The sequence below is a fragment of the Etheostoma cragini genome, chromosome 3, assembly GCF_013103735.1.
Source record: "Etheostoma cragini isolate CJK2018 chromosome 3, CSU_Ecrag_1.0, whole genome shotgun sequence".
In the NCBI taxonomy this organism is placed as follows: Eukaryota; Metazoa; Chordata; class Actinopteri; order Perciformes; family Percidae; genus Etheostoma; species Etheostoma cragini.
The window spans coordinates 27,540,702-27,564,812 of NC_048409.1; the positions used below are offsets into that span (position 1 = coordinate 27,540,702).

The 24,111-nt window shown below is 40.9% G+C and overlaps 2 protein-coding genes across 2 annotated transcripts; both read right to left on the reverse strand.

Moving 5' to 3' along the window:
* Positions 1 to 824: 824 nt before the first annotated feature.
* Positions 825 to 12,610, reverse strand: ercc2 (excision repair cross-complementation group 2). The gene is made up of 23 exons (XM_034863235.1): positions 12,456 to 12,610; positions 11,169 to 11,268; positions 10,317 to 10,394; positions 9,814 to 9,876; positions 9,366 to 9,479; positions 9,069 to 9,185; positions 8,303 to 8,419; positions 7,843 to 7,966; positions 7,601 to 7,697; positions 6,854 to 6,987; positions 6,558 to 6,726; positions 6,101 to 6,219; positions 5,739 to 5,808; positions 5,227 to 5,296; positions 4,319 to 4,420; positions 4,029 to 4,092; positions 3,684 to 3,805; positions 3,315 to 3,407; positions 2,963 to 3,035; positions 2,765 to 2,835; positions 2,316 to 2,459; positions 1,572 to 1,715; positions 825 to 1,003 (listed from the first exon to the last, which is right to left on the reverse strand). The coding sequence occupies exons 1-23, from the start codon at positions 12,458 to 12,460 to the stop codon at positions 911 to 913; spliced, it is 2,283 nt and encodes a 760-aa protein (XP_034719126.1). The 5' UTR covers positions 12,461 to 12,610; the 3' UTR covers positions 825 to 910.
* Positions 12,611 to 14,134: 1,524 nt separating this feature from the next.
* Positions 14,135 to 23,328, reverse strand: zgc:154093 (uncharacterized protein LOC777623 homolog). Its single transcript, XM_034866047.1, has 2 exons — positions 23,129 to 23,328; positions 14,135 to 17,520 (listed from the first exon to the last, which is right to left on the reverse strand). Exon 2 carries the CDS (start codon positions 16,950 to 16,952, stop codon positions 16,035 to 16,037), a length of 918 nt encoding a protein of 305 aa, XP_034721938.1. The 5' UTR covers positions 16,953 to 17,520; positions 23,129 to 23,328; the 3' UTR covers positions 14,135 to 16,034.
* Between the last annotated feature and the right edge of the window lie 783 nt (positions 23,329 to 24,111).

The following is a 24,111-nucleotide window of genomic DNA, read 5'->3' on the forward strand; positions in this document are numbered from 1 at the left end:
GTTTGCCCTAAACAAAATGTTCTGATGAAGAAAACACAAGTTTAGTGTTAAATACAAACATTTATATTCCAACTTCCTGGTTGAAAAACAAATACAAATATTTACGTTCAGTATAAAATCTACATAGAGTATTTATGTACAGTAGTCTGTATGACAGACGCTAAATGGACCAATGCTACACCCACAGATGGAGCAGCGTTTCTTTAATTAATGAAACTAGTTTACCAGACTAAACTTATTTTTCAATCGGCTTGTCTTGTTTGAATCAAAACACGTTCAAAAAAACAACACGCATGAATCTTTTTTGGTTTGAAAAGTGATAAATGTGTTTTTGGAAAAGATTCATTATTTCTGTTACGTGCTCCCACAGTACAACTGTCAGTGATCTATACTACTGAAAACACTGAGTATGAAAAAATCTTAGGACCAACTCCATAAAACTGCAAAATCAGTTACAATCTGACTAAATGTGTTCGATATGTTTGAATCTGGTGTGATGTTTTCCCTTACACAGAGAGAGTGGAGAAACGCAGCATTACGTAGAAGGTATGGGTGACAGCTGTGGTGCCAGTACTCTGTAGACTCAGTGTGTGACCTAAAATACTGATGGCTTGTGTCTTTTCTGTGTAATTACTACACACCGAGTGACCGTTATCCAATCAGAAATCATTATTGTAGCCACCAGAGCTGAGCCAACATGTTTCAAATACTTTTCAGGGTTTGTTTAGCGATGACCAACAAACTCTCTGAAGTATCTAAACTACTGTTGTGATGTTCTGGTGTGGTAAACCCTGCACTGTACATCTAACACACTAAATCTTTCATTTAATTAAGTTGCATCTGCTATTTGACATCATTGTTAACGGGTTCTGACCCCATCATGGGTGTTGACGGTGCATACATTACACCTTCAGGTCTGATGAGCGATCTTAGCAATTTTCTGCAACATCTCTTCTGACTCCAGCTGCTCCAGAGTCAACAGAGAGAGACCCAACTGATCCTCCTGGAGAGAGAGAGAAAATTACAAGAGATTAGGTTAGAGACTAAGAATTATGGAAACAAAAAGGTGAGTATGGGTCTAAAGTACACACGGATGTTGTCTTTTGTGCTTTGCAAAGGGGATGAGTACTGAAATCATTCACTCATCCCTTGCTCAGAGTTTTTACTGAAGTAGTATAGGCGTAGACACAAAGTTGTTTTTGCATAAAATCGGTTTAGTAGTCAGTCACAGTTGCAAACCCCACTCAAGTTTCTTATCTCACTCCCAATGTTACTCTGCAAGCTTGACATTCCTGTGTTCTAACTTTCCTCATCCCAAATGATTTTTCTCTCTTTCTATATAGGGCTTAAACATTCACATAATAACTTTTTCATATAACTATTTACAGTCCCCACAGTGTGGTAATCAGACTTCCTGGTCAACTACTTTCAGTGTCTTGCTAAATGACACTGCTGAGGACATCATGCTGTTCACAATGCAGTTCTAAGTGACTTCAAATTGGATAGGTTAAAGTAGGAAGCTGCTACATGCTTAATTTGTAGCACATATTTGACACTTGCGTGAGTCGGACCTGTCTGAAAGGCTGAGCCATCTGCCGCAGGAAGTGCTTGGACAGCTGGACGGCCTCGTCCACGGTGAGGTTCAGGCTGCCGTCATTGATGTGTTCCTGTATCCAGCGAGGAAGCTTCCCACGTTTGTCTGCTCGGGCATAACGCTGTGAAAGGGAAAACTTATCACATACTGATTGATCTACACTCGAGGGAAATAAACTGCCGAACACTCCAGCGGAGCTTCTTCAAAGTGCTCTAAGTGATGTTGGGTGACGTTAATTTTTGTTGACATTCAAAGTATTTTCAAATAATACAAGACTAGCTTGCTCCTCCCTCCTCCTCATCCCATCCCCTCTCCCTCCCATCTGTGCTTCCGTGCACTAACCTCCCCACCCCCACCCCCAAGTCCTTCTTGTTGGTTATTGGCTGGAACGCTGGAACACTGGTTGTGTATGCTTTGTGGTGCAGGTGGGGACAGTTTGTTTTTGGGCTGTCTACAGACACCACATATTTTACAGTGTGTTCTGGGGACAGGCAGCTCGTGGATAATGAGGAGATATTGGCTGTATGTGATAACAAATGTAACCTAAAACATGCGTGACACCGCTTAAAGCACCTTTAAGACTTACAATCAGAAGAATTTGGTAATAAGGTCAGCCGTGAACGTGAATCAAAATGATGCTAAGAATGGGTTTATAGGAATGTACTGTACGACAAGAGGGGGGCATAGGACAACATTTAGACCGGGCAGAAACATCACACACCTTGTCAGCGAAGATCATGAGTCCGTAGTCGGTCTTTCCTCTGATGGCTCTGCCCACACACTGGGCTGCGTGACGCATGGCGTCAAATGTCAGAAAGTCATTCTCTCTGATCTGAAACTGATCCCGAAGGTACTCCAGACGAGCCTGAAACATCCAGGTCAGTGAGGAAGAAATATTGTCAAGCTATGAACAGAGAGAGGACTTTAGCACTGAACAGTCAGAATGAGGAATAGGACACAAAGGCATCTGTGCTTGTTCCTTTTTTATAGTAGCACATCAAAACTTTTCTCAAATTGTGGTATCTTTAGCATAAAAGTAGTTTATAAGCCATGAACCTTTTTTCCATTGTTCTAGAGGACATTTTACACACAGTTCAGGCACTAAAAAATCAACTGGCAGGTGTAATTGTGCATTTAAGAAGAAGAGTGATTTCTTTCAGACGCTCTGACCTTTAGGATGCGGCTCTGCGTGTAAACATACGGCACTCCAAACATGATGACAGCACGCCCAAAATGATGCACTGAACAGAACAAGATTCAAAGTTATTATGTTGAACAGAACATACTGTACACCCAATATAAGAGTTACCTTTTAGGTTTACTAAATATTTATATTGTATATAACCATAAAGCAAATCTGATGCATACCAAAATCTATTCCTTCAGACACCTTTCCCCTGGCCACAGACAGGAGGATTGCTCCTCTGCCGTTCTCACATGCCTGAAGAGAAGAGACAGACAGACAGCGAAAGGTCAGAGGTCAAAGGTCTGCAACTCAACACAACAACAGAAAGATAAAATATCGCCATGAGTTTGCTTTTATTCCTGTACAACACTGCTGAAAGTAAATGGAACAATCCCAGGCATCTTGTCAGCCGTCTTTACCAAGTTGACCTTTGTTTAGCACCCTAGCAGCTGTAAACTACAGACATTTGTGACTTTTTTATTTTAATTTTTTTTAATGAAAATAATACTTTGAGATGACAGGTGTCACTCTGACCTCCTGGTATTTCTCCAGGGCCATGCTCGTCTCTGCAGCATCCGGAGTCTCAATGAAGATCAGCTTGTTTCTCTGGATATTCTCCAGGATACCCTGCAAACAAACATGTCCAAAAACACACATAAGGAAACAGCAATTACTTTTTTTTTAACAATAATAATGTTTTTTATTTGCTTTAAGAATAAAAGAACTTGTACAAAATGCTTGCCGACACAAATACTATTCTGTTTCAATGATTATTATTGTTATAAAAGGGAGAAGATAAAGTAGGATCCACGTTCAAAATAACTAGCGCAGTCTCCCAGGTGTGTGTTTGCTTGTGTGTGTGTGTGTGTGTGTGCGTGTGCGTGCTCGTGTCAACACACTGACCTGTTCATACCAAGACGCCACTATATTCTCCATGTAGACGTAGCTGGTGAAGAATGCCACGATGCCGTCGGGAACGATCGCAGACATCTCTAGAAGTAGGTTTCCATAGTTACGAATCACAGCTGCCAACAAATAAAAACAAAAAAACATTGATGGCATATTTCAACAAAGACTACTATGTTTTGTCTCGAGAACTGCTTTGGGATATTATGTTCTGAAAGATATATGTGTTTAAATGCCTGCATTTGTTAGTTGCACTTTTCACCAAAGATATTTTATTTTTATGTTGACATGACAATGTGAGACTGTCTTTAGGACAATAATGACTGAGACATTTCTACTAACCAAAGTCTTCTCTGGTCTCAAACTTGGAGCTCAGGGCCACCTGATCATTTCCCCTGCCAACAATCTATGTCAAAATCAAAACAGAGGAAGACACAGATAACAAAACAATTTAATTAAGAATAGTTATACAATTGAATTGTTGATTTTATGCCATAAAAGGGTTTAACTTGGTCAAGAAAGCGGTTTTTAATGACATGATTTGTCAATCTGAGTTTAGTTCCATAACTTCTCTTCCAATCCACCAGAGTGAGTGTGTTTTTGAACGTGTGTGTCTGACGGTAGTTACACACCAGAGGACAGAGGCAGGTCCGTGCCAGCGTCATGGTGAAGGATGCCATGGTAACAGGACGGAAATCAAGGATTCGGGGATAGATGTCCAGCGGAGAGAGAGTCTAAAGTTGTTTAACAGAAGGACGGGAGAGTCAAAATGAGAGCAGGAATCAGTCCACGTCTACAGTCAGTTGTTTGGGAACAAATAATTCATGATTGTGTGTGTCAGAAAATAACTTTCCAGATTAAAAGAAGGAAAAGATATAATATTCAGGCCTCTGGTGTGAATAGAAATGGTAATAATTAGTTACTAACTGTGATACTTTAACACTTTATACAAATCAATCCATCAAAACACAATGACTAATAAAAAAGCTAAATTAACAAAACGATCATGGACATTCATTCAATGAATGAATGAATGAAACTTAAGGATTATATTGATTATGGAAAGTCTCCAGCTGCAACTGTTCACCACTCTGCATTCTAGGTGTGCATGATATATCTACTCACTATCGTTAATCGCGAATTCACGTTGCACAATATTATCTTAAAGGTTTTGTGTCCTTTTATCTTTATTTTTTATACTTTCCAACCAGTACAACATGTCCTGTTCTGTAGACACAGTGCTTATTTATATATCAATGTTGGACCAGTCCGATGTGACTGTCGGTCAAAATAAATTGTGTGTTTTAAAAAACTTGTTTAATTTGTTATGACTCTATTTTGATGTGTTTTCCCATAAATTTTGTAATTTTACATGTTTAAAAATATCAAAATGATATTGATATTGCAATAGTCGTAATCCATACCGCAATATTCACAATCAATATCGCAATATCACATTTTATCAATATCGTGCAACCCTACTGCATGCATAGCCTGAGATATTGGTTAAACTACGTAGATTGTTGACTAACTAACTTACCCCCGAGGTGATGATGACCGACTGAAATCTCTGAAAAACAGGTTTGATGGCAATAGACGGGTCCATACAGCTGAAAGAAATACAAAAACAGAAAAGATCACAAAAGTCAAAACCTGGAGCCTCATTTATAAAACATGTTACGCAAGAAAAGGTTGCGTGAAGCAGAGTGAACTTTGCGGTTGCAAAATTCTTCCCAAAAGTCGGGATATATAAATCCTGCATGGTGTTATAAATTACAATGTTTTTGTGAACAAAAATTCTGACTTTTTGGCGCACAAAATCTTTCAGAATAGAATCTATGCAGTTTTATAAATGAGGCTACTGGTCTTTCACTGCTTACATCACGCAGATTTAGTCCTGCATGGTCTTACGTTCGATCTACTGGAACATGTAATCAACTGTCATCAACAAAATATTTTTCAAATTTATAATAATCAGTGGATTTGCTTGCAATGAAAGACAACACCAAAGAGACATTCATCAATAATGCTTCCTTGTTGATTCTACCCCACCTGAAGTGCAGCACAGGGTTGGCAATGGTTGGAGTTCTGTCTTCAAAGGGCTCAATGATTATTGTGAAACCTTTAGAGGGAGGGAGAGAGAGAGAGAGAGAGAGAGAGAGAGAGAGAGAGAGAGAGAGAGAGAGAGAGAGAGAGAGAGAGAGAGAGAGAGAGAGAGAGAGAGAGAGAGAGAGAGAGAGAGAGAGAGAGAGAGAAAGAAAACGCTGATTTCATAACCTCCCAAACAAAGTTTTACTTAAAACATCAACATCACAAAACATAATATACTAAATCTTACTCCAACTAAAGTGTCTACCAATATATTTGATGTGTCTGGTTTCAGAACTTAAAGATGTACAGAAGTGTTTTAGTACCTTGGCTGTAGGTGCTGACCAGGGTGGCAAAGTTGGAGATGAGAGTAACGGCTGAGAAATCGGCGATGTCGGCAATCTCCAGAGTTCGTAGTAGTGACTGTAACCGCTCTGCACAAAACCTGAAGAGATACAGTGGGATGGGTACAAGATTATGGAGAGAATAATGTCTAAATAAGGGTCTGAGCACGCTGCTAAGGAAATGAGGGAACAAGAAAGTGAAGAGTTATTATGCAACTGAGGAAGAGACGGAGAAATGTTAACAAAAAAAGTAAGTGACTACTGTACATGATCACATCGCTGACTAGGTTATAAAAAAAGAGACTTAAGGTCCCATTTTGTAAAAAGTAAGATTTCCATTTGTTTGTTTCCATGATAAATAGGTTAAACTGCTATATAAATAGTGAGAAAGGATGAAAACGTTCAACCCACAAACCGATGCAGACAGCGTGACACTGACCTGAGAGGCTTGCGGTCGATGCAGACTTTGTCGAAGATGTCTTTGAGGAACTGCGGGGCGCTCTCCTGTACGACGTGTTGGACCCTCAGACGGGACTTCAGATACTCCAGGAAACGTTTCAAGAAACCAACAAAGTGCTCTGCTGTGCGAATATTGCCGGGGACCGCCTCTGAGAGAAAGGGAGCAGAAAACCGCTATCTCAACTTTACTGGAGACCTAGTTTAAAGTTTTAATCGGAATCATTACTCTAAACTTTAAGGAATTAAACCAAAAACAAGTTGATTCGACGGTTGTACCTTTCAGAATTTCATCAGGTAACACTGGATTTGCAAGGTAGACGTCTGTTTCCCTGGCAACATTAGCTTCCTTCAGTCCCTCCACCAATCGCCTGTACTCCATCTTCAGTTTAACAGCGTCCGTCTCCTTTATCCTATCAGACAGCAGGGGGGGCGGAGCAGAGATGTCAGAGATCAGGAAGTTGAGGCACACCATGCAGAAATAAAAAGGGCCCATCCCAACTTCACCATTCCTTAATTATCAAGGATACGGTTTAAATTAATTATTACCTAAGAGCTCTGATTAACAATGTGGAAAATAATAACTTTTACAGTTTTTAAATCAGAATGATTTTCCTTTTTGTGACCTGTCATTTCTGTTTTCAACACGCCTAGTATTAAAAGGCAGGTAGAGGAGGAAAGACATTTAAATAATTGGTCACATGAGATTCTAAAGAACAACCGTGTGTCTGTGTTTAGTTTATTTGATACACAGAAAAGAGCTGAGAATCTCTATATATTTGAGATGCGGAAAAAAGCATTTCTGCAATTTTTGTTTAATAAATGTATTAATTGATGATTCAAATAGTTAATACTATCTATAGATCAACTAATCAATTTGTTGACTAATCGTAGCAGCACTAGTTTCCTTGGGGGGCTAAGGGACCAGGATGTGAAGTAAAGACACCAGTTTTAAAAACAGATGAATTAAGGGAACTGAGATGCACTGAATGAGTTCAATGTTTCAGTCCGCTCACTCACTCTTACTTTTGTATTGTGTTCTGAAGAGTGTCCACGTTGGTATGGCAGCGGTCAAGTGTTCGCCTGGTGATGTTCACACTCATGGAGTCGATGCACACATTGTCTGGGGAGACAGGACACAGAGAGGTTTGGGAAGGAAAGACAAGATGTGAAGAGCTTTTCCATGAGTCGTCTTTACTCTACTATGATAATGATGATATGTTTTTGCCTTGGTTGGTTTCACTAAGTCTTTATATGACTCCCCTCACCTATATTATGAGCCTCGTCAAACACCACTACGGACTTCTTGGCCAGCTCTTTGGACACCAGGTCAGCTATCTTGGGGTCCAGCAGGTAGTGGTAGCTGTATACAACAATGTTGGCATGCAGGATCTGAGAGGAAATAAAGACAGGAGAGAAGAAGAAGAGATACAACACTTGTTTGTCAGTAAAGAGTAACTGATTCAGATTATTTCTAGATTTGTCTGCAGTCACCAAACAATTCCCCTTGATGGGAACCATATGCTTTCTTGTAAGGTTTCTAACTATAAGCACCTCTAATGTGCAGAATGGAAGTTTTCAATTAATAAAACAATCACTGAAAACTATCAGCCTTTGTTTTAAACTATAACTATAAATCCATCTAGAAAAGGCTTTCCCAAAATACTAAGAAAGCTTTTTAATCACACAACATGTTTCATGCTTGCAGAAGTCTGTAGTGCAACGTACAGAGTAGCGTGCCAGATAATAAGGACACCAGCCTTTCCTCCTGCCAAAGTCCTTCAGGTCGTCGAGGTTGTAGACGCCAGCAGGAAGAGGCACCTGTCGTCCGACTGCATCAAACTCCTACAGACACAAAGCAGAACGACAGAGAGCTGCAGACAGATACGACACCTACACCAACGCTGACAACACAGCAGGATGAACCACATCAACTCTGGTCTGGTTAAACGGCGAGGATCCTGAACGTATCCGACCTTTAACGGTGTCGTAGACTCTGCAGTCGTTGGGATTAGGTCAGGGCAATGTGACAAAATATATAATGTTAATGTCATTTTAAATTTACATAACTTCACAAACTATACCCTCAAAAAATGAAGTTTGACAGCGTCAACGAGAATGATCTTTATAACCGTACTAAAGGCTGCATTTGTTATTGTTTAGGACACGGAGTAAACCTTCTGTAGGCTACAGTTAGGTACAGCAAGCGCAAATTCAAAAGGTTTTAGGGAGAAAGTAAGCTTATCAACTGAAATAAATTATCAAAATGATCGTCATGGGCAAAATGTTGATGACAGAATTCCCTATTTTTAAGTGTGTTAGTACACTCGTCCAACACTTACAATATTGTCCTAACAATATGATGAGTGGTCTTATTTTGTAATGGGGTGCAGTCATTTATAATGTTTGTACACAAACTTTCCCTCAACCTACTTCCACTTTAGTTGCAAAGTACCAGCTGGTCTAAACTGGATGGATTGAGGGGACTTCTTACCTCATAGAAGCGACACACAGGCATGTCGGGGTCGCCGTGGCGTTGTGCGCGAATGTACGACGCCGTCAGGCTGTGGCACTTCCCATCAACCTCCTTCCCGAAGCGCAGGGCACTCACCTGGAGAGAAGCAGACAAAGCCTTTATTTAACCCTTCAAACACATCAGACACAAAGAAAAACAGAAAGCTGTTTCTAAAAGACGATGCCAGTCAGCTTTAAATGTGCATGCTAGTGTGTTCATGCTTCGCCCGTGTTGTCTGTGAGGTCCTGATTTGTCGGGTGCAGCAGCTGTTTGTACCTCCGGGTGGATGCAGAGGTTTTTTCTGGAGGAAAGAGCCAAAGCCAGGAAGTTGTTGCTCTCTCCAGTTTGCTTGGAATAAAACTCCATCAACTTCCTCAGCTCCTCCACAACCTGATCAGAAAGCGGACAACAGATACGACAAAAGTTCAGATTTTTCTAAAGCATCAGCACATTTTTGGGGCATTTTTAGGCCTTTATATGACACGACAGCTGATGACATGAAAGGGGAGTGAGGGGGAGAATGACATGCAGCAAAGCGACGCAGGTCGGAGTCGAACCAGGGCCCGCTGCGTTGAGGAGTAAACCTCTATGTATGGGTGCTCTCTCTACCAACTGAGCAGCAGGGAAGGTTTGACATGATGAATAGTTGCTGCGGGGATTAAACCTCTACGTGCTCTGAACTACACGTATTACTTTGGGCTGAGTTTATTTGACATTAACTCACCTTCTCAATCTCGGGAACTGTTCTGGAGCAGTATATTAGCTTGGTCACTTCCAAAGGAAAGGTCTGAGAGAGAGAGAGAGAGAGAGAGAGAGAGAGAGAGAGAGAGAGAGAGAGAGAGAGAGAGAGAGAGAGAGAGAGAGAGAGAGAGAAAGAGAGAGAGAGAAAGAGAGAAAGAGAGAGAGAGAATATTTTAGTGTGTAGAACTGCAAAGATGAATTAATTATTCCATTAGTTGTCATCTGGTAAATAAAACGCTGACTATTTTGATAATCAGTATGAGTATTTTTTTATGAAAAACAACAACAAAGAATTCAGATTCAAGACATTTCACAACGTCATCTTTGACATTTCATAGACCAAACAGCTAACAAAAAATAATCACCTCATCTGTTGATTATTTAACCTTATCAATCAACTACGAAAATAGTCGTTTCTTGCCGTCTTAACACGGTGCACGTGTGGCCGTTGTGAGGCCACGGAGGACCTTAACACAGTAAACCCACCTTCTGGTAGGCAACGATGAGAGACAGCAGAGAGATGGTCTTCCCTGTTCCTGAAGGCATCTCCAGGACTCCATGGCCCTGAACATAAACAGCATGGGTTGACAAATAACCACCACACACACACACACACACACACACACACACACACACACACACACACACACACACACACACACACACACACACACACACACACACACACACACACACACACACACACACACACACACACACACACACACACACACACACACACACACACACACACGTCCTCTCTTTAAAGGAGTAGAAAACAAACACTGACCATTTTTAATTTCAGCATTCATCCAGGGTTTACATATCTACATATCTTTACCACACTCGCAGATACTGCATCACTATTTCCTCTGATAGAGACACTGGAACTAGAATATATTTAATAACACAATGTACACGCTGTCTTAAGTTTGAAAATTATTGTGTTTTCTTATGTGTGTTTAATGCAGCTACAACATGCTTATAATTCCACTGAATTTACTGCATCTGGTTGAACAGGCCTGTGCAATTAATCGGATTTTGATCACGGCTCCTATCAATAACAAAAACAAAGGGATCGAGCAAGAGAAAACTTTTGCAAGTCAACTTTTATTTTGTCTTATGTTCTGTAGGGCAATTAAAAAGGTTCAATTGGGAAGAAATATTAAGGGAAATTTCACAGTTCAAAGGGTTTTCATAGTTGATTTGTTTCACTGTTTTAAGTTCAATCAATGCAACATCTGTCAAATAATAATTGTAATTAATAATGTTTCTAACATCGTCCTTAATGGAGCAGCCCTCCTGTAGAATAAAGCGAGAGACACAAACACCCCCCACCTTGGCATCCAGAGTCCTCTTCAGCTCCAGCATGTAGGAGTACTGCTCCGGATATATGTAGTCATACGGGAAATACACCAGCAGACCCTCGATGTTGAGCCTGGAATAAAAACAACAGGAACAGACTTGTCACGTGCTGCAGGTTCAGAGACAGTCTGCCTCTCATCATCTTTGTGTAAAACCAGCAAAACGACGCTATGCTGCATTCACGTGCACATCGGATAGTCCTTTACCCGAGTTGCAAAGTCGTTCTTCCGACCTCGGTGTGTTAATGAGGCTCAAAGCCGTAATGTGGGAAACAATATGAACTCTACAATGGATATGTATTATATTGCTCAAAGCGGTTAATCAACAAGCTGTTTCCAGTATTTATTTCCAGTTCTTTAGCTTTAAATTATTGATTCTGGCGCAAACGTGTTGCTGCCCCACTACATTCCCTAAAACCCCTTGACTAGCATCACAGTAAATACTAGTTAAATAAATAAAAGTGTAATAAATAACCTAACTAATATAGGTAAATCTGTGTGGTCAGCAACTAACGGTTACAAACTAATAGATAGCCTTTATTATTAAACTCACAGTCCATAAAAACAGCAACAACAACAACAAACAAAAGATACAGATACACAAGACAGACACCAATTAAACAAAACAGCTATACCAGTAATCCCATAAGGGGGACTGGTATCGCAGAGCACAGAGTCACAAGGAGAATTCAGGCGACCAATACATCAAATTCCTCAAAAAAGCAGAGACTGTAACAACTCCTGCTTGACAGAACAATTCACTTGCACTACACCAACTAGGTTTCCTTAGCAGTAATATCATATTTAGCCTAATATAAAGTGTTTCGCCATTACTCTGACATTTAATTTTTGTCCTAGCGGTAAGTCTGAGATGCTGTTACGACGAGGATTTAATGTGAACTCGCCCCGGGGAAGTCAATTTCCCGATTATTCCAACACCACTAGAATGCAGCACACAGCAGCTTCAACTAGACAAGCTAAGCTAAAGTGACGCTGAGTCGATAACTCACAGCTAACCTACGTACACAAACACTGACTTTAAGAGGATGACCTGAATAAAACACAGGTGTTGATATCACGCTCGTGTTTCCTTAGCTAAATGTTGTCCGTCGCAACGTTAGGAAACGTTAACGTAATACTTGATGCTATCAAGCTAGCGCTCCATAGGCTAGTTCTGGCAATGCGATACCAAGCTAGCACAAACAACCCACATTTAATACATGGGTCGGTTTTTCTTTTCTATTTTAGTAGAAACACTCACTTCATTTTTGCAAAACGTGTAGCAGCCGCTTCTCTTCTTTGTATGTCACTTTCGCTGTTTTGATATTGTCATTTATAACTTTATTGTTTGTAAAAACACAGACAGCGTTGATCCGCACACTCTTCTTCTTCTGCTTCTGCTTCTTCTTCTATGACTCTAGGCAGTTTAAACGCTCCCGTACGCATAGCGCCCCCCACAGGATGAGGAATAAATTACTCCACCTACCTGTTATCTTCGGGTCATATTTGACCAATTTTCTAAGAGTTTCTATATCAGAAAATTGGGTTTCTATCAACCAAAATGTCAAAGAAATTAAGAACAAAATGTGCAGTAAAAATCTCTCACTTTTTATGTAGGTGTTGCAAATTGCTGATAATATATCGGTTCTTTTGTGCTCTTATTGTTTTTGCTGTAACATTTCTCGCTCTCATGGATTACATGGCCTACCCTAGTTAATGACGTGACCCTCATCTTGTACGTCATATCGGCTGACCTGTATTTTATAACTAACAGTACCATTTCATGTATATTTCTAATAGCTTGTTATGTTACTGTATTTTGAAAGACTAACCGGAAATGCTAATGTTCTATCAGCTTTGCATTACCGCACATTTTACTAATTTAATGTGTTGCAGTCCTCCACTATGACCACCAGAGGGCGCAGCCAGGCCGACACTCAAGAGGTGATCATGAGGAGTGTTGGCTGTGGAGCTTTACTGCCCTCGAGTGGCCACAATGAGACACTGCAACAAATTAAATTAATCAAATCAGCGTCATTGCAAGCGTGTGAGCATATTATTAACTTCCGGTGATTTCAAAATAAAAGAACAAAAATCAAACTAATTTATTCTATATTATATTATTTATGATATATACTGTATTTATACCAAAAATATAGCCTATCATGTGTTTGACTGCGTCGAATATTAATAAATAATTTCTTATGTTTTATATGTCCTTTTACATTTACTACTTACTGTGTTATCTAATAAAGTATTTTCACACAATTGTAGTTCTATAACTGGAGTGGCAATATACAGTATATCTGGAATATATATATATATTCTATATTCTTCAGTGGGGATAATACAGGTGTATAAACAAATACATATGTGTATATACAGTATATATATACATATATAAACAATGGACTGCAATGTATTAATAATCATTAGTTTTTACTGTCTCCACTTTAACTACACTCCACAGAAATGAAATACGTGTGGCAGGGTACCTTTGAATGAGTCATTAATTATAATCAAGCTCAATTATTAGGAATGTAAAGATGCATTGCAGACCCGCTAAAATCAATATACATGAGTAAAGATTACAACTGATTGAGATAAGATGGCCCAGGGGAATAATCTGCTTTTGATTTCAAATGTTTGAATCAGAGAGATTTTTTTTGTCATTTTGAGATTTGTTTTAAAAATCTTAATTATTTGATTTTTGTTAATAATAAATACAATTTCAGTTGCACTTTGGATAAGAGGACACATCTGTGGTTTTGCACACAAATATATCTTTCATGCAATTATTTGTCTGCAGCTCATTCTGTTAAAAACAAACACGAGTAAATCGTATAACTAACTAAAAATCTTGAATCAAAAGTTGTTTTACATCCCTAACAATGACCTCTGTGTTTATGTTTGTGTGAAGAATTTTCCATGAATCCTCAGTTTTCTTTGTAGGAACGTTTTATTCTTACATTTACAGTGATACATTTATACAGCTCAAAAGACATTTGAATAATAGGCTGCTGTGATAATGCGGACAGTGAGCCGCAACATGGAAGAGGAGTGTTTTTAAAAAGACAGATAATTGAAAAAATGACCTACAAAGCGGCACATTTCTCAAACGTCAAGCCTTTTCTTATTTAAACTACAAGAATAAGCTTCTTCAGTTTCCCTCTGATCAAAAGAGAGACAGTGAAATGTCAGGGCTGCTGTTCATTATTAACACTAGGGACTATTTTACCTTACATCTTTTAAAAAAGGAGAGTAAAATCAGAAGTTTTCACATTCATCTGGCATTGAAGCAGTACAGTTAACCAGATAAAATATTAATATACAATAGTGTTCTGAAACATTTCCGGCTGCCAAGAGGAATCTGGACAGAATATGGCCTTCAGCATTAAAGTATTCATGTTTGCAGTTCAGCTTAATGTGACTGAGTGTGTAGTTTAAACATCTGCAGTTGTAAGACATTATTTATCAGTAGCTGTAGTTTCCACAGTGGATGAGTGAGTCCGGCTGCTCACAGCTGCTGATTTCTCCCGAGTCCGTGTTGACACGTTAATATCTGACTCTTGTTAACCATTAACAAGCAGAACATTCTCAGCACAGGTCCGATCGAGAGACAAAACAATGTGGGTTGTGGCTGGTGTTTCGCCCACAGGAAAGGGGAATGAGTTTGTGATAACAAGGTGACTTTGTAATCTTACAGTTTGAGTGTTTGTTAGGTTCAGCTTGGATGAAGGCTCCTGAGGACCAGCCTGTTGCCTCGGCTGTCGGTACGTCGGCAGCGACGTCCCAACACTTCACAACAATGTCCATCTGCTTCTCGTCTTTCTTAAATCTTTCAACGGCCTTTAAACTCAGCTGTCAAGTCTTCTGGAAACATACATTTTCTCCACCCTCCATTCCTCCATCCTTATATCTTTACCAAGTCTTTAAGGATTTATTAAACTATGTGTAAAATATCTGTACATCACATTAAATGGTAACTCTGATATTGTTCAACCTAGACCCCCTTTTCCTACGTCGGTGTCTAAGTGACTAATGTGAAAAAATCTTTGAAATGAATCCAGTATTGAGCGAGAAGGCTGTGACCAGCATCCAAGAACCGGGCTCCAGTGTCATCCTGCAGGGCAGATGTTCAGTCAGCGTCCTCTAAAACAACAGTTTTTGCCGCTGACAGGCTCAGATTATTATTCCAAAGCGCTGACAACATCATGGAAAGGATCCCTACAGAGATTGTCCTTTTTATTTAAAACAGAACCAGCCCCAAAATCGCTATTGCCAAACTCACCAGACTCTATGAAAGTAATCAGCACTTTTAGCGTGTGTGGAGCCAGCATAATTCCACATGTAAATGAGTGAATTAGGAGGTTATTTACACCACACCAGAGTGGTGATTGTTAGAACAGTGGAAAGACAAGCCAAGACGGCTTTTGATTCGTTTTATTTTGTTTCTGTCAACCCTAATAGAAGTGTGTTTTACGATGACAAAATTACTGTTTATTTTAATGGTGTCTGGTGAGTTTGGTGATGGCAATTTCAGGGCAGTTTAGACCTGTTTAGGCTTATTCTTTAATAAAAAGCTCTATCTCTGTAGGGATCCTTTCCATAAGGATGTCAAACACGTTTAATCTGAGCCTGCATATGGAAAAACAAGACTTTTTGTGGACGTAAATTAAAGGTTTGTAATTGCATATTAACATTACATTGCATCTTATTGCATCTTGCTTAATACTGGACTCATTTCATAGATTGTTGTTCAAATCAGTCTCTTAGGAACAAAAACATGAGAGAATAGGGTCCAGGTTGAAAAATGCAGAAGTTACCCTTTAACCTTTCTTCACAGCTCACAGCGGTTGTCCTCAGTCTTGTAGCGGTCCATGATACTCAGGACGTCCTCCATGATAGACGGGCCCAGATCCAAGTTCAAGCCGGCCATAGAGTCTGACCGTGACACCCCAGATGACACTGTGAGACTGGCCGGATGGAAGGCCGCGCAGGGCGACTCGCTGCGCTCACTCCTCAAATCCTCGTTGCTCAGGCCGGCATCAGAGTCCAGGCTGAGGCCCCGGCGACCGTCCAGCGGCCCGCAGGTTTCTGACATGGAGTCCTCAGATGAGGCCTCTGAGAAGGAGCCGGAGGAGGGGACGAGCATGCGGATGGCTGGGCAGAGGGAGATGTCACGGCAGGGCTCTGACGCCAAACGGCCCCCCAGCTGGTTCTCAAAGACCCGGCTGTGGTCATCTGTGTGCCTGTAGCCGTTTGCCTGTTTGGGGCTTGTGTCCGCAGGCTGCTGATGGGGGTGCAAGCTGTTTTGCTGGGAAGGCAGAGAAGACGAGGAGGGGTCGTCCAGGTGGAGGCGTGGGGGTTTGGGCGGAGCCTGTTCGTGGGAGATGAACACAGGCATGGAGATGGTGGTCTTCAGGAGGCCGGTGGCGGTGTGCTGGTAGTGGTAACCATTGTAGGCGTAGTTGTGTGTGTCCTGTCTCGCGGTGAAGCCGTCATCCAGGTGTGTCTCCACGCTGTGGGACCGCCCGTCCTGCACCCGACTCTGGGCCGGCAGCATGTCCATCTTACCCTGCAGGAAACCCACGTCTCCAAACATGTCGCCCTCCCCTTCGGGCCCCACATGGGCGCTGTGACGCACATCGCCCAGCGGGGGGCTGATCATGTCACCTGAGAGGACATCACGGAGCCTCGGTCTCTTTCCCTTCTTGGGAGTTGTAGTTTTTAAGTACATTGGCGTCTTTGCCGGCATTGTGCTTCTGACAGGTCGACGTAAGGTGATCCAAAGAGAAGTCTCTTGTTATCTGAGAGGACGGGTTAGTGTCCTCAGGTCCACTCACTGGGAAACACCTCTTTATGTTTGGGTAGTAGTCAGTTTCTCATGGTGATTAAAACCAGCAGGAGAAACAAAGCTAACTCACTTGTTAAGATGCCCCTCCGGCTCTTTCCACTGCCAACCAGTAGATCCAGTCTGTGTTGCTTCTCCAAGTGAGTTTTCAAATATTTAAGTCGGTCGGCGTAGCTATAGCAACCCCGGGGTTGTGCCTCACGCTGTCATGGGACTCCTGGGGGAGGAGGAGGGAGGCCTTGACCTCAGAACAGCTCCCTGTGTCTTTCTCTTACACACGGAGAAGACATATTTAAGCAAACACCGGGTCCTCTTCCCTTCATAACACACGCACTCTCTCGTCTTGATCCCTCCTCAGAAAAAAAGAAGAAAAGGGGTGATGAAGGATCTGATCCCAGGCAGCCTCGCTGTGTGTGCTGTCGGGCCGAGCTCTTCAGAAACGACAGGAATGTGACATCCAAACGCTGGAGATCTGTGTGGGGAAACGAGTGAGAGAAAAGGCGTCAGAGAGAGATGAAGAGAGAGGGAGGAAAGGCAAAAAGGAAGAGAGCTGGGGGAGAGAGGGATGAAGGCAGGAGATTTACAACCTTCTTTTCAGTGAGGACACATGATGGAAAACCCTCCGAGAATCCTGAGTGTTTACTTAAAGGGGTCCTCGGCCCCAAATTATGTGTAAATATATGACTTCTTCTGATGTTGTGAGTCAGTCCATGCATCACTGCAGAAAATTAGTCACGCATTCCCAAAGGACCCCTCAGCTCAGTTAGTGGAAACACAAGTTAGTGCATGGAAACTGTTGGTTTAAAAAGCTTTTGGCCTCGGCAACAACCCGCCTGTTATCAGTGAAACGTCCTGAAGTCTCTTTCCTGAGACAAACACTTTGAATTACGACGTCGGTGTCTCGCCCCGAGGGCTCTGGGATCTTGTGATCCCGTCGTCATTCCAAATATTCCTTTGGTTTTTAACTCTTTCAAGATAAAGAGGTCCACTGTTTTATGTTCAGAGGTCAGAGGTTGTGTCACAGAAATTCGAGGAATGCAATCCCAAAAACACAGCTAGACCTTAGATGAGGTGAAAAAAAGAGACATTTAGAAATCCCTTTCATTTTGTCTCAAAACATGTATTAATAATAAACTTCACAGATCTTGCATAAGGTTTCTATAAAGCGCTTTGGACAATGAAACAGTTATTTAGTAGTGAATACAGTTTTTAATTTGTATGCTTAACTTTCAGGTTATGTTGCTTGAATTGTCTGAATGCTGTGCAGATCAAAGGGTCCTCGGTGTGTGCTCACCATTGTTTAAAAAGACGTAAGAGAAACAGAACTTCATAAATCAGTATGTAATGACGTTTCTCTTGTGACCGCCTGACTTTGGGTTCACAGGCCCTTCTACGTGATGTTTACAATGTACAAAGGGATGTGTGGACTCCGGTGTTAATAACAAACCGTAAAACTATGACACACATGTTTGACTATATATATTTATATATATATATATATATATATATATATATATATATATATATATATATATATATATATATATATATATATATATATATATAATTATCCTGCCTATTTTACACCCAGAATCCTCTTTCAATTTACAGGAATAACATATTTGTATCATCACCACAGTGGCATCTGAAAAGGTCGAGTCAATATTCACACAGGGGTCACATTCAGGTTACTGTGAACTTCACACAGATTAAACATCTTAAAGGTTGTTCCTAAGATTTACTAAGATGTTTTACTATAGTAAAAGTAAAGTGCTAACCCTAACCCTTGTTCATGTTTCACTGGCTGGAGAACCTAGTTCACGTTTCACTGGCAGGACAACCTAGTTCCTGTTTCACTGGCTGGAGAACCTAGTTCATGTTTCACTGGCTGAAGAACCTAGTTCACGTTTCACTGGCTGGACAACCTAGTTCATGTTTCACTGGCTGGGGAACCATGTTCATGATTCACTGGCTGAAGAACCTAGTTCACGTTTCACTGGCTGGACAACCTAGTTCATGTTTCACTGGCTGGAGAACCTAGTTCTTGTTTCACTGGCTGGGGAACCATGTTCATGATTCACTGGCTGGAGAACCTTGTTCAGGTTTCACTGGCTGGACAACCTAGTTCATGTTTCACTGGCTGGAGAACCTAGTTCTTGTTTCACTGGCTGGGGAACCATGTTCATGATTCACTGGCTGGAGAACCTTGTTTATGTTTCATTGGCTGGAGAACCTAGTTCCTGTTTCACTGGCTGGGGAGACTTGTTCATGTTTCACTGGCTGGAGAACCTAGTTCCTGTTTCACTGGCTGAAGAACCTTGTTCATAAATCACTGGCTGGAGAACCTTGTTCATGTTTCACTGGCTGGAGAACCTAGTTCATGTTTCACTGGCTGGAGAACCTTGTTCATGTTTCACGGGCTGGAGAACCTAGTAAATGTTTCACTGGCTGGAGAACCTTGTTCATGTTTCACTGGCTGGAGAACCTAGTTCATGTTTCACTGTCTGGAGAACCTAGTTCATGTTTCACTGGCTGGAGAACCTTGTTCATGTTTCACTGGCTGGAGAACCTAGTGCATGTTCCACTGGCTGGAGAACCTAGTTCATGTTTCACTGGCGGGAGAACCTAGTTCATGTTTTTTGATGGTAAAGAAACCGGAGCACCCGGAGCAAACCCATGCAAACATGGCCTAAACATACAAACTACACAAGGAAAGGACCGGAACAACCTGGATTTGAACCCAGAACCTTCTTGCTGTGAGGTTCCAGTGCTAGCCATTCGGTCAATGAACACTGAGTGTGGCAATTACACTTAAAGGTACCATTGATTGTGTTCTGGGACAAACTCTACCACTTGCAATCAATATCAGTGTTTTATTGCAGCTCCTTGCTCTTTGGGAACTGAACACAACACAAACTGTCAGCAACCCAAAGCTTTGATTAATTTTAGGTGGAGGCTTTTCTCTTTGCAGCATGTAGAGCTCAACAGACTCAATGTGCAGCCCCTGAATGACGTTATCCGCCCTGGAGACCTGTTTTCACCACCAGGTTTTCTTTAAATGTTGCTATGAAGACACAACGTCAGTCCACTTGTTCATGGGTGCAAAGCTTTTGTTGGTAATGGAACTAATTTAGTATGAGGCTAATTTGCATGGACAAAAACCAAACCATTACGTAAAAAGACCAAAAAACTCATGAGTGGGATAATCAGTTTTTTTTTATGGCAGCAATGTTTGCATGAAAGATTTTAAGATTATCAAAACGTCGATACTTTAAAGACATAATCAGGGAAAGGAAGTTGGATGTTAGTACTTGTTTTCTCGGTGTTTATAACAGAGGATGGGGTTTGATCGCAACTGAAAGACAAACACAGATGTGACGACAGTAAAGTTTACATTTACGTTTTAGGTACCTAATTAATGATTTTCATTAAAAGGACATAAATAATCTTTTCTCTATTTGCTCGGCTTGTTTCTCTTCCATCTAGATCCAGACATCTGATGACTAAAATCCTTTGTCCAGTTTAAATATATAGTCTAATTAAAAAGTGACCATACCAGTGAAGAATTAAAACATGGGTGGAGTTGCATTTTGAAGATACTTGCCATTGATGAATTACTGTGTTTGACTCAGAGGGATTATGGGATGTGGGCGACCTGCCCTTCGAAGGAATAGTTCATCCAAATAAGGAAAGTTGAGTCATAGATCTGTGTCCTGAGATGTTACCTTAGTGGCATCAACACAGTTTATATAGATAGTGGTTTATATTTTTTAAAGTACAAAGACAATAAATATTTCAATTTACGTATAATTATCACATTATTAGTTTTTTTTCAATGAGATACTAATACACACATGTGTACACACATACCCCACAAGAAGGCATCAATGAAGCATGAATTGAATATTTGTTTGTCCTACTGTTCTGCCAAGAAGGTTCCCAGGTCTAATCTGTCTATCTCACACACAAACACACACAATATCTGTGTTGTAATCTGTACTGTTTTCCTTTAGCCCCGCCCTATTACATTAATCTGAAACTAATTCATCTTAAAACCAAGTCTGAGCCCTCAAGCCCTTTGAAGAAGTGAGGTCCAAACAAAACTCCCCCCCATAGAATCCTACATATTTCTCATTTAGGCGAACAGGTGTATTTTAGGATTTAGGTATTTCTTTCCTCCATGCTTCACCTTTTCTTCTGGGAGGCTGCTGCTGATGCAGTCGGCCACAGAGGAGGCTGATCTGACATCTGTTCCTGCTCTCAGGCTCCAGATCAGTGAGCCCTGTCAACTTCTAAGACAATCTCTAAGGCTATAGGCCTACCTAAGCCAACTCCTTTCACTGTTGTTGTCCTCCACAGTCTCTTGTGTCAAGCGTGACAGCAGGCGATTGTTGACATAAAATCCCTTTTTGCTTGTCTGTTAATCTGTTTGTTTTTACCACACAAACTAAGCTGATTTTGTCTAGTTATTTTCCACAGGGAGGTTCCACTATATATTGTGCCTGTAGGTTAATGGACCTCCCCACTGTTACTGGCAGTAACACTATAGTACTATAACTACTAATAAGTTAATATTCATGTAAACCCTGAAAAGGGAATGCATACTTATTGAGTCATCTGAAGCAGTGATTCACAGGGCGTTGGGAAATTGAGTTTACTAAAATGTGGACAGGTTTTGGATAACATCTCTCCATCTCTCTCTCTCTCTCGCTCTCTCCATCTCTCTCTCTCTCTCTCTCCATCTCTCTCTCTCTGCCTTAACTTCATGAGTGCCAAGAGTATAACAATACCAAACAAAAGCTGATCCACGATGAATCTACAACTGCTAAAGTGCTAAGATAACAGATAAAAGATAGTGAGTTTAAGAATAAACTCAAATTACCTTTCTCTCTCTCTCTCTCTCTCTCTCTCTCTCTCATTATGCAACTGCAGCTTCTAAGATCACCCGTCTTCCCAAAGACTGTCTCGCCGGTTGACTGATTGGTACAAGTGGAGCCAATCTGTCTCCTTCTAGTCTAATCCAGTCAGCATCAAGTCATACAGCACATCTATTTCCAATCATGAATGCTGCTTCTGATGAAGATGGCTAGGATGAAATGATCAATATCGACCCTCACAAACAACCCATGCTGCTGAGTTGACTAGGTGTGTGTGTGTGTGTGTGTGTCTGAGCTGTTCTAGCTGAGCACTTACACTGTGTCAGATAGCAGCGGGACTCTCGGCGGTGACCTCTTCCTGTCTTTGGCAACAGAGAGGAGTTTATTCCTGGAACACTGCAGCTAGTCTGAGTCACTGCACCGGTACATTTAGAAATTGTGTAATAAGGGCACCTGGGGAGCTCACCTGGTAGAGCAGGCGCTCACATGCAAAGGCTCAGGGTTTGAGTCCAACCTATGGCTATTTGCTGCATGTCTTCCCCCTTTCCTGTCTACAGCTAGCCCCTGACCCCCATCCCTGATCTGATTTCCATTTTGGTGAATATATCTTCTTAGAAATTAGATGATCATAACCTGGATTTAGTGATAGGAAGTTTTTTGCCTCACCACTGTGTGCAATTGCTCTTGGCGGGACTTGATGGGTCCTTGTGAGTTATAGGGTGGGGTCTAGACCCGCTGATAACCTGAGATAACGTGTGTTAGGATTTGCCACTGTAAATAAAAATGGAATTGAATAATATAGATTGCAGCCTACATTAAAGCCTAAAATGATGGATGACACAAACATAGCCTATAATTTATCATGTATATGTTATTACTAACAGCTTCAACAGATGATAATATCTGATTGGTATCACGTCTGTCTAAAAGTAAAATGTGTCTCTCAAAAAACTGCGCACGTTGAACCAAGGGAGTGTCACGCGCAGTGAAGCCGATCAGGCTCTTATGTTGACAGACAAAATGTAACACCAGACAGTTTTTTCTCTCTTTTGTGAGTCACATAATAGAAAACAGTAGCTATTCAACAACAGGTATGTATGCGCCTCGGGCACCAACCGACCATTGACTACGTTAAACTCAATAATGTATACAAAAAATAAAAATAAAAGTACCACAAATGCCTCAAAATAAACTGATATTTACCTCCAGACTGAAACGACGTTCTGTGTTTTTCTTGAGAAAATAAAATCCTAGAGTTTAGTCGTACAATCCACCGAGCCAGTCCTAGGCGCCCCGGCAGGTAGACCTCTTCCTGGAGGGGTGTTACGACGGTCTCTGGAGCAGCCTGGACGGAGAAAGTCAAGATCCGCTCCTCACACACACAGAGCGCCGTCAAATCAGCTGGAACTACAGCAGCACAACGTCCGGTTTGGACTTTCAAATTAAGATATTCCGTCTTCTGAACATTTATAACAAAATGTTACCTGCAGTGGCTGGAATAAATTTACACACGCATGCTGAAGTTGATTAAAAAGAGGAATAAAAAACGTGTTTTGGAAATTGATCTTAATGCTTTGATTCCAAATAATTGGGAAAATCCAACCTTTTAAGTACATACATTTTCTCTTTGAATGAATAATGTATTGTAAATAAACTTATGTTCTTCCTTAAATACAGGGGGCATAAGTAGGCTACTATGTGAAATTCCCCCCCCCCCCCCCCAATCATCACACACCCTTCACCATACATAGAGATTGGCACGGTGTTATTTCAGTTAGCTTAATCTCTGGTTTGATTTGAATTGAGAAATGATATTGTGGAAAGTATCTGATGCCTATCTCTAGGTATGGTGAAGGGTATGTGATGATGGGGGGGGGGGCGGGGGGTATTTTAATTCCAAAGGCCAGGGGAACTTTATCAGGATGCATAGTATCCTGATCCATGAATTAAAAATAAAAAACCTGCCTGCTTCTATGGGAATTTAACATAGGGGGGTGTATAATCATGCCCCTTGTATTTTAAGGAAGAACATTTATGTTTGTGCAATACATTATTCATTCAAGAAGAATATTTGTGTTCTTAAAAGGTTGGATTTTCCTAATTATTTTAAAATCAAGGCATTAAGATTGATTTCCAAAAGACGTTTTATTTTGTTCCTCTTTTTTTATCAACTTTAGTCTGTGTGT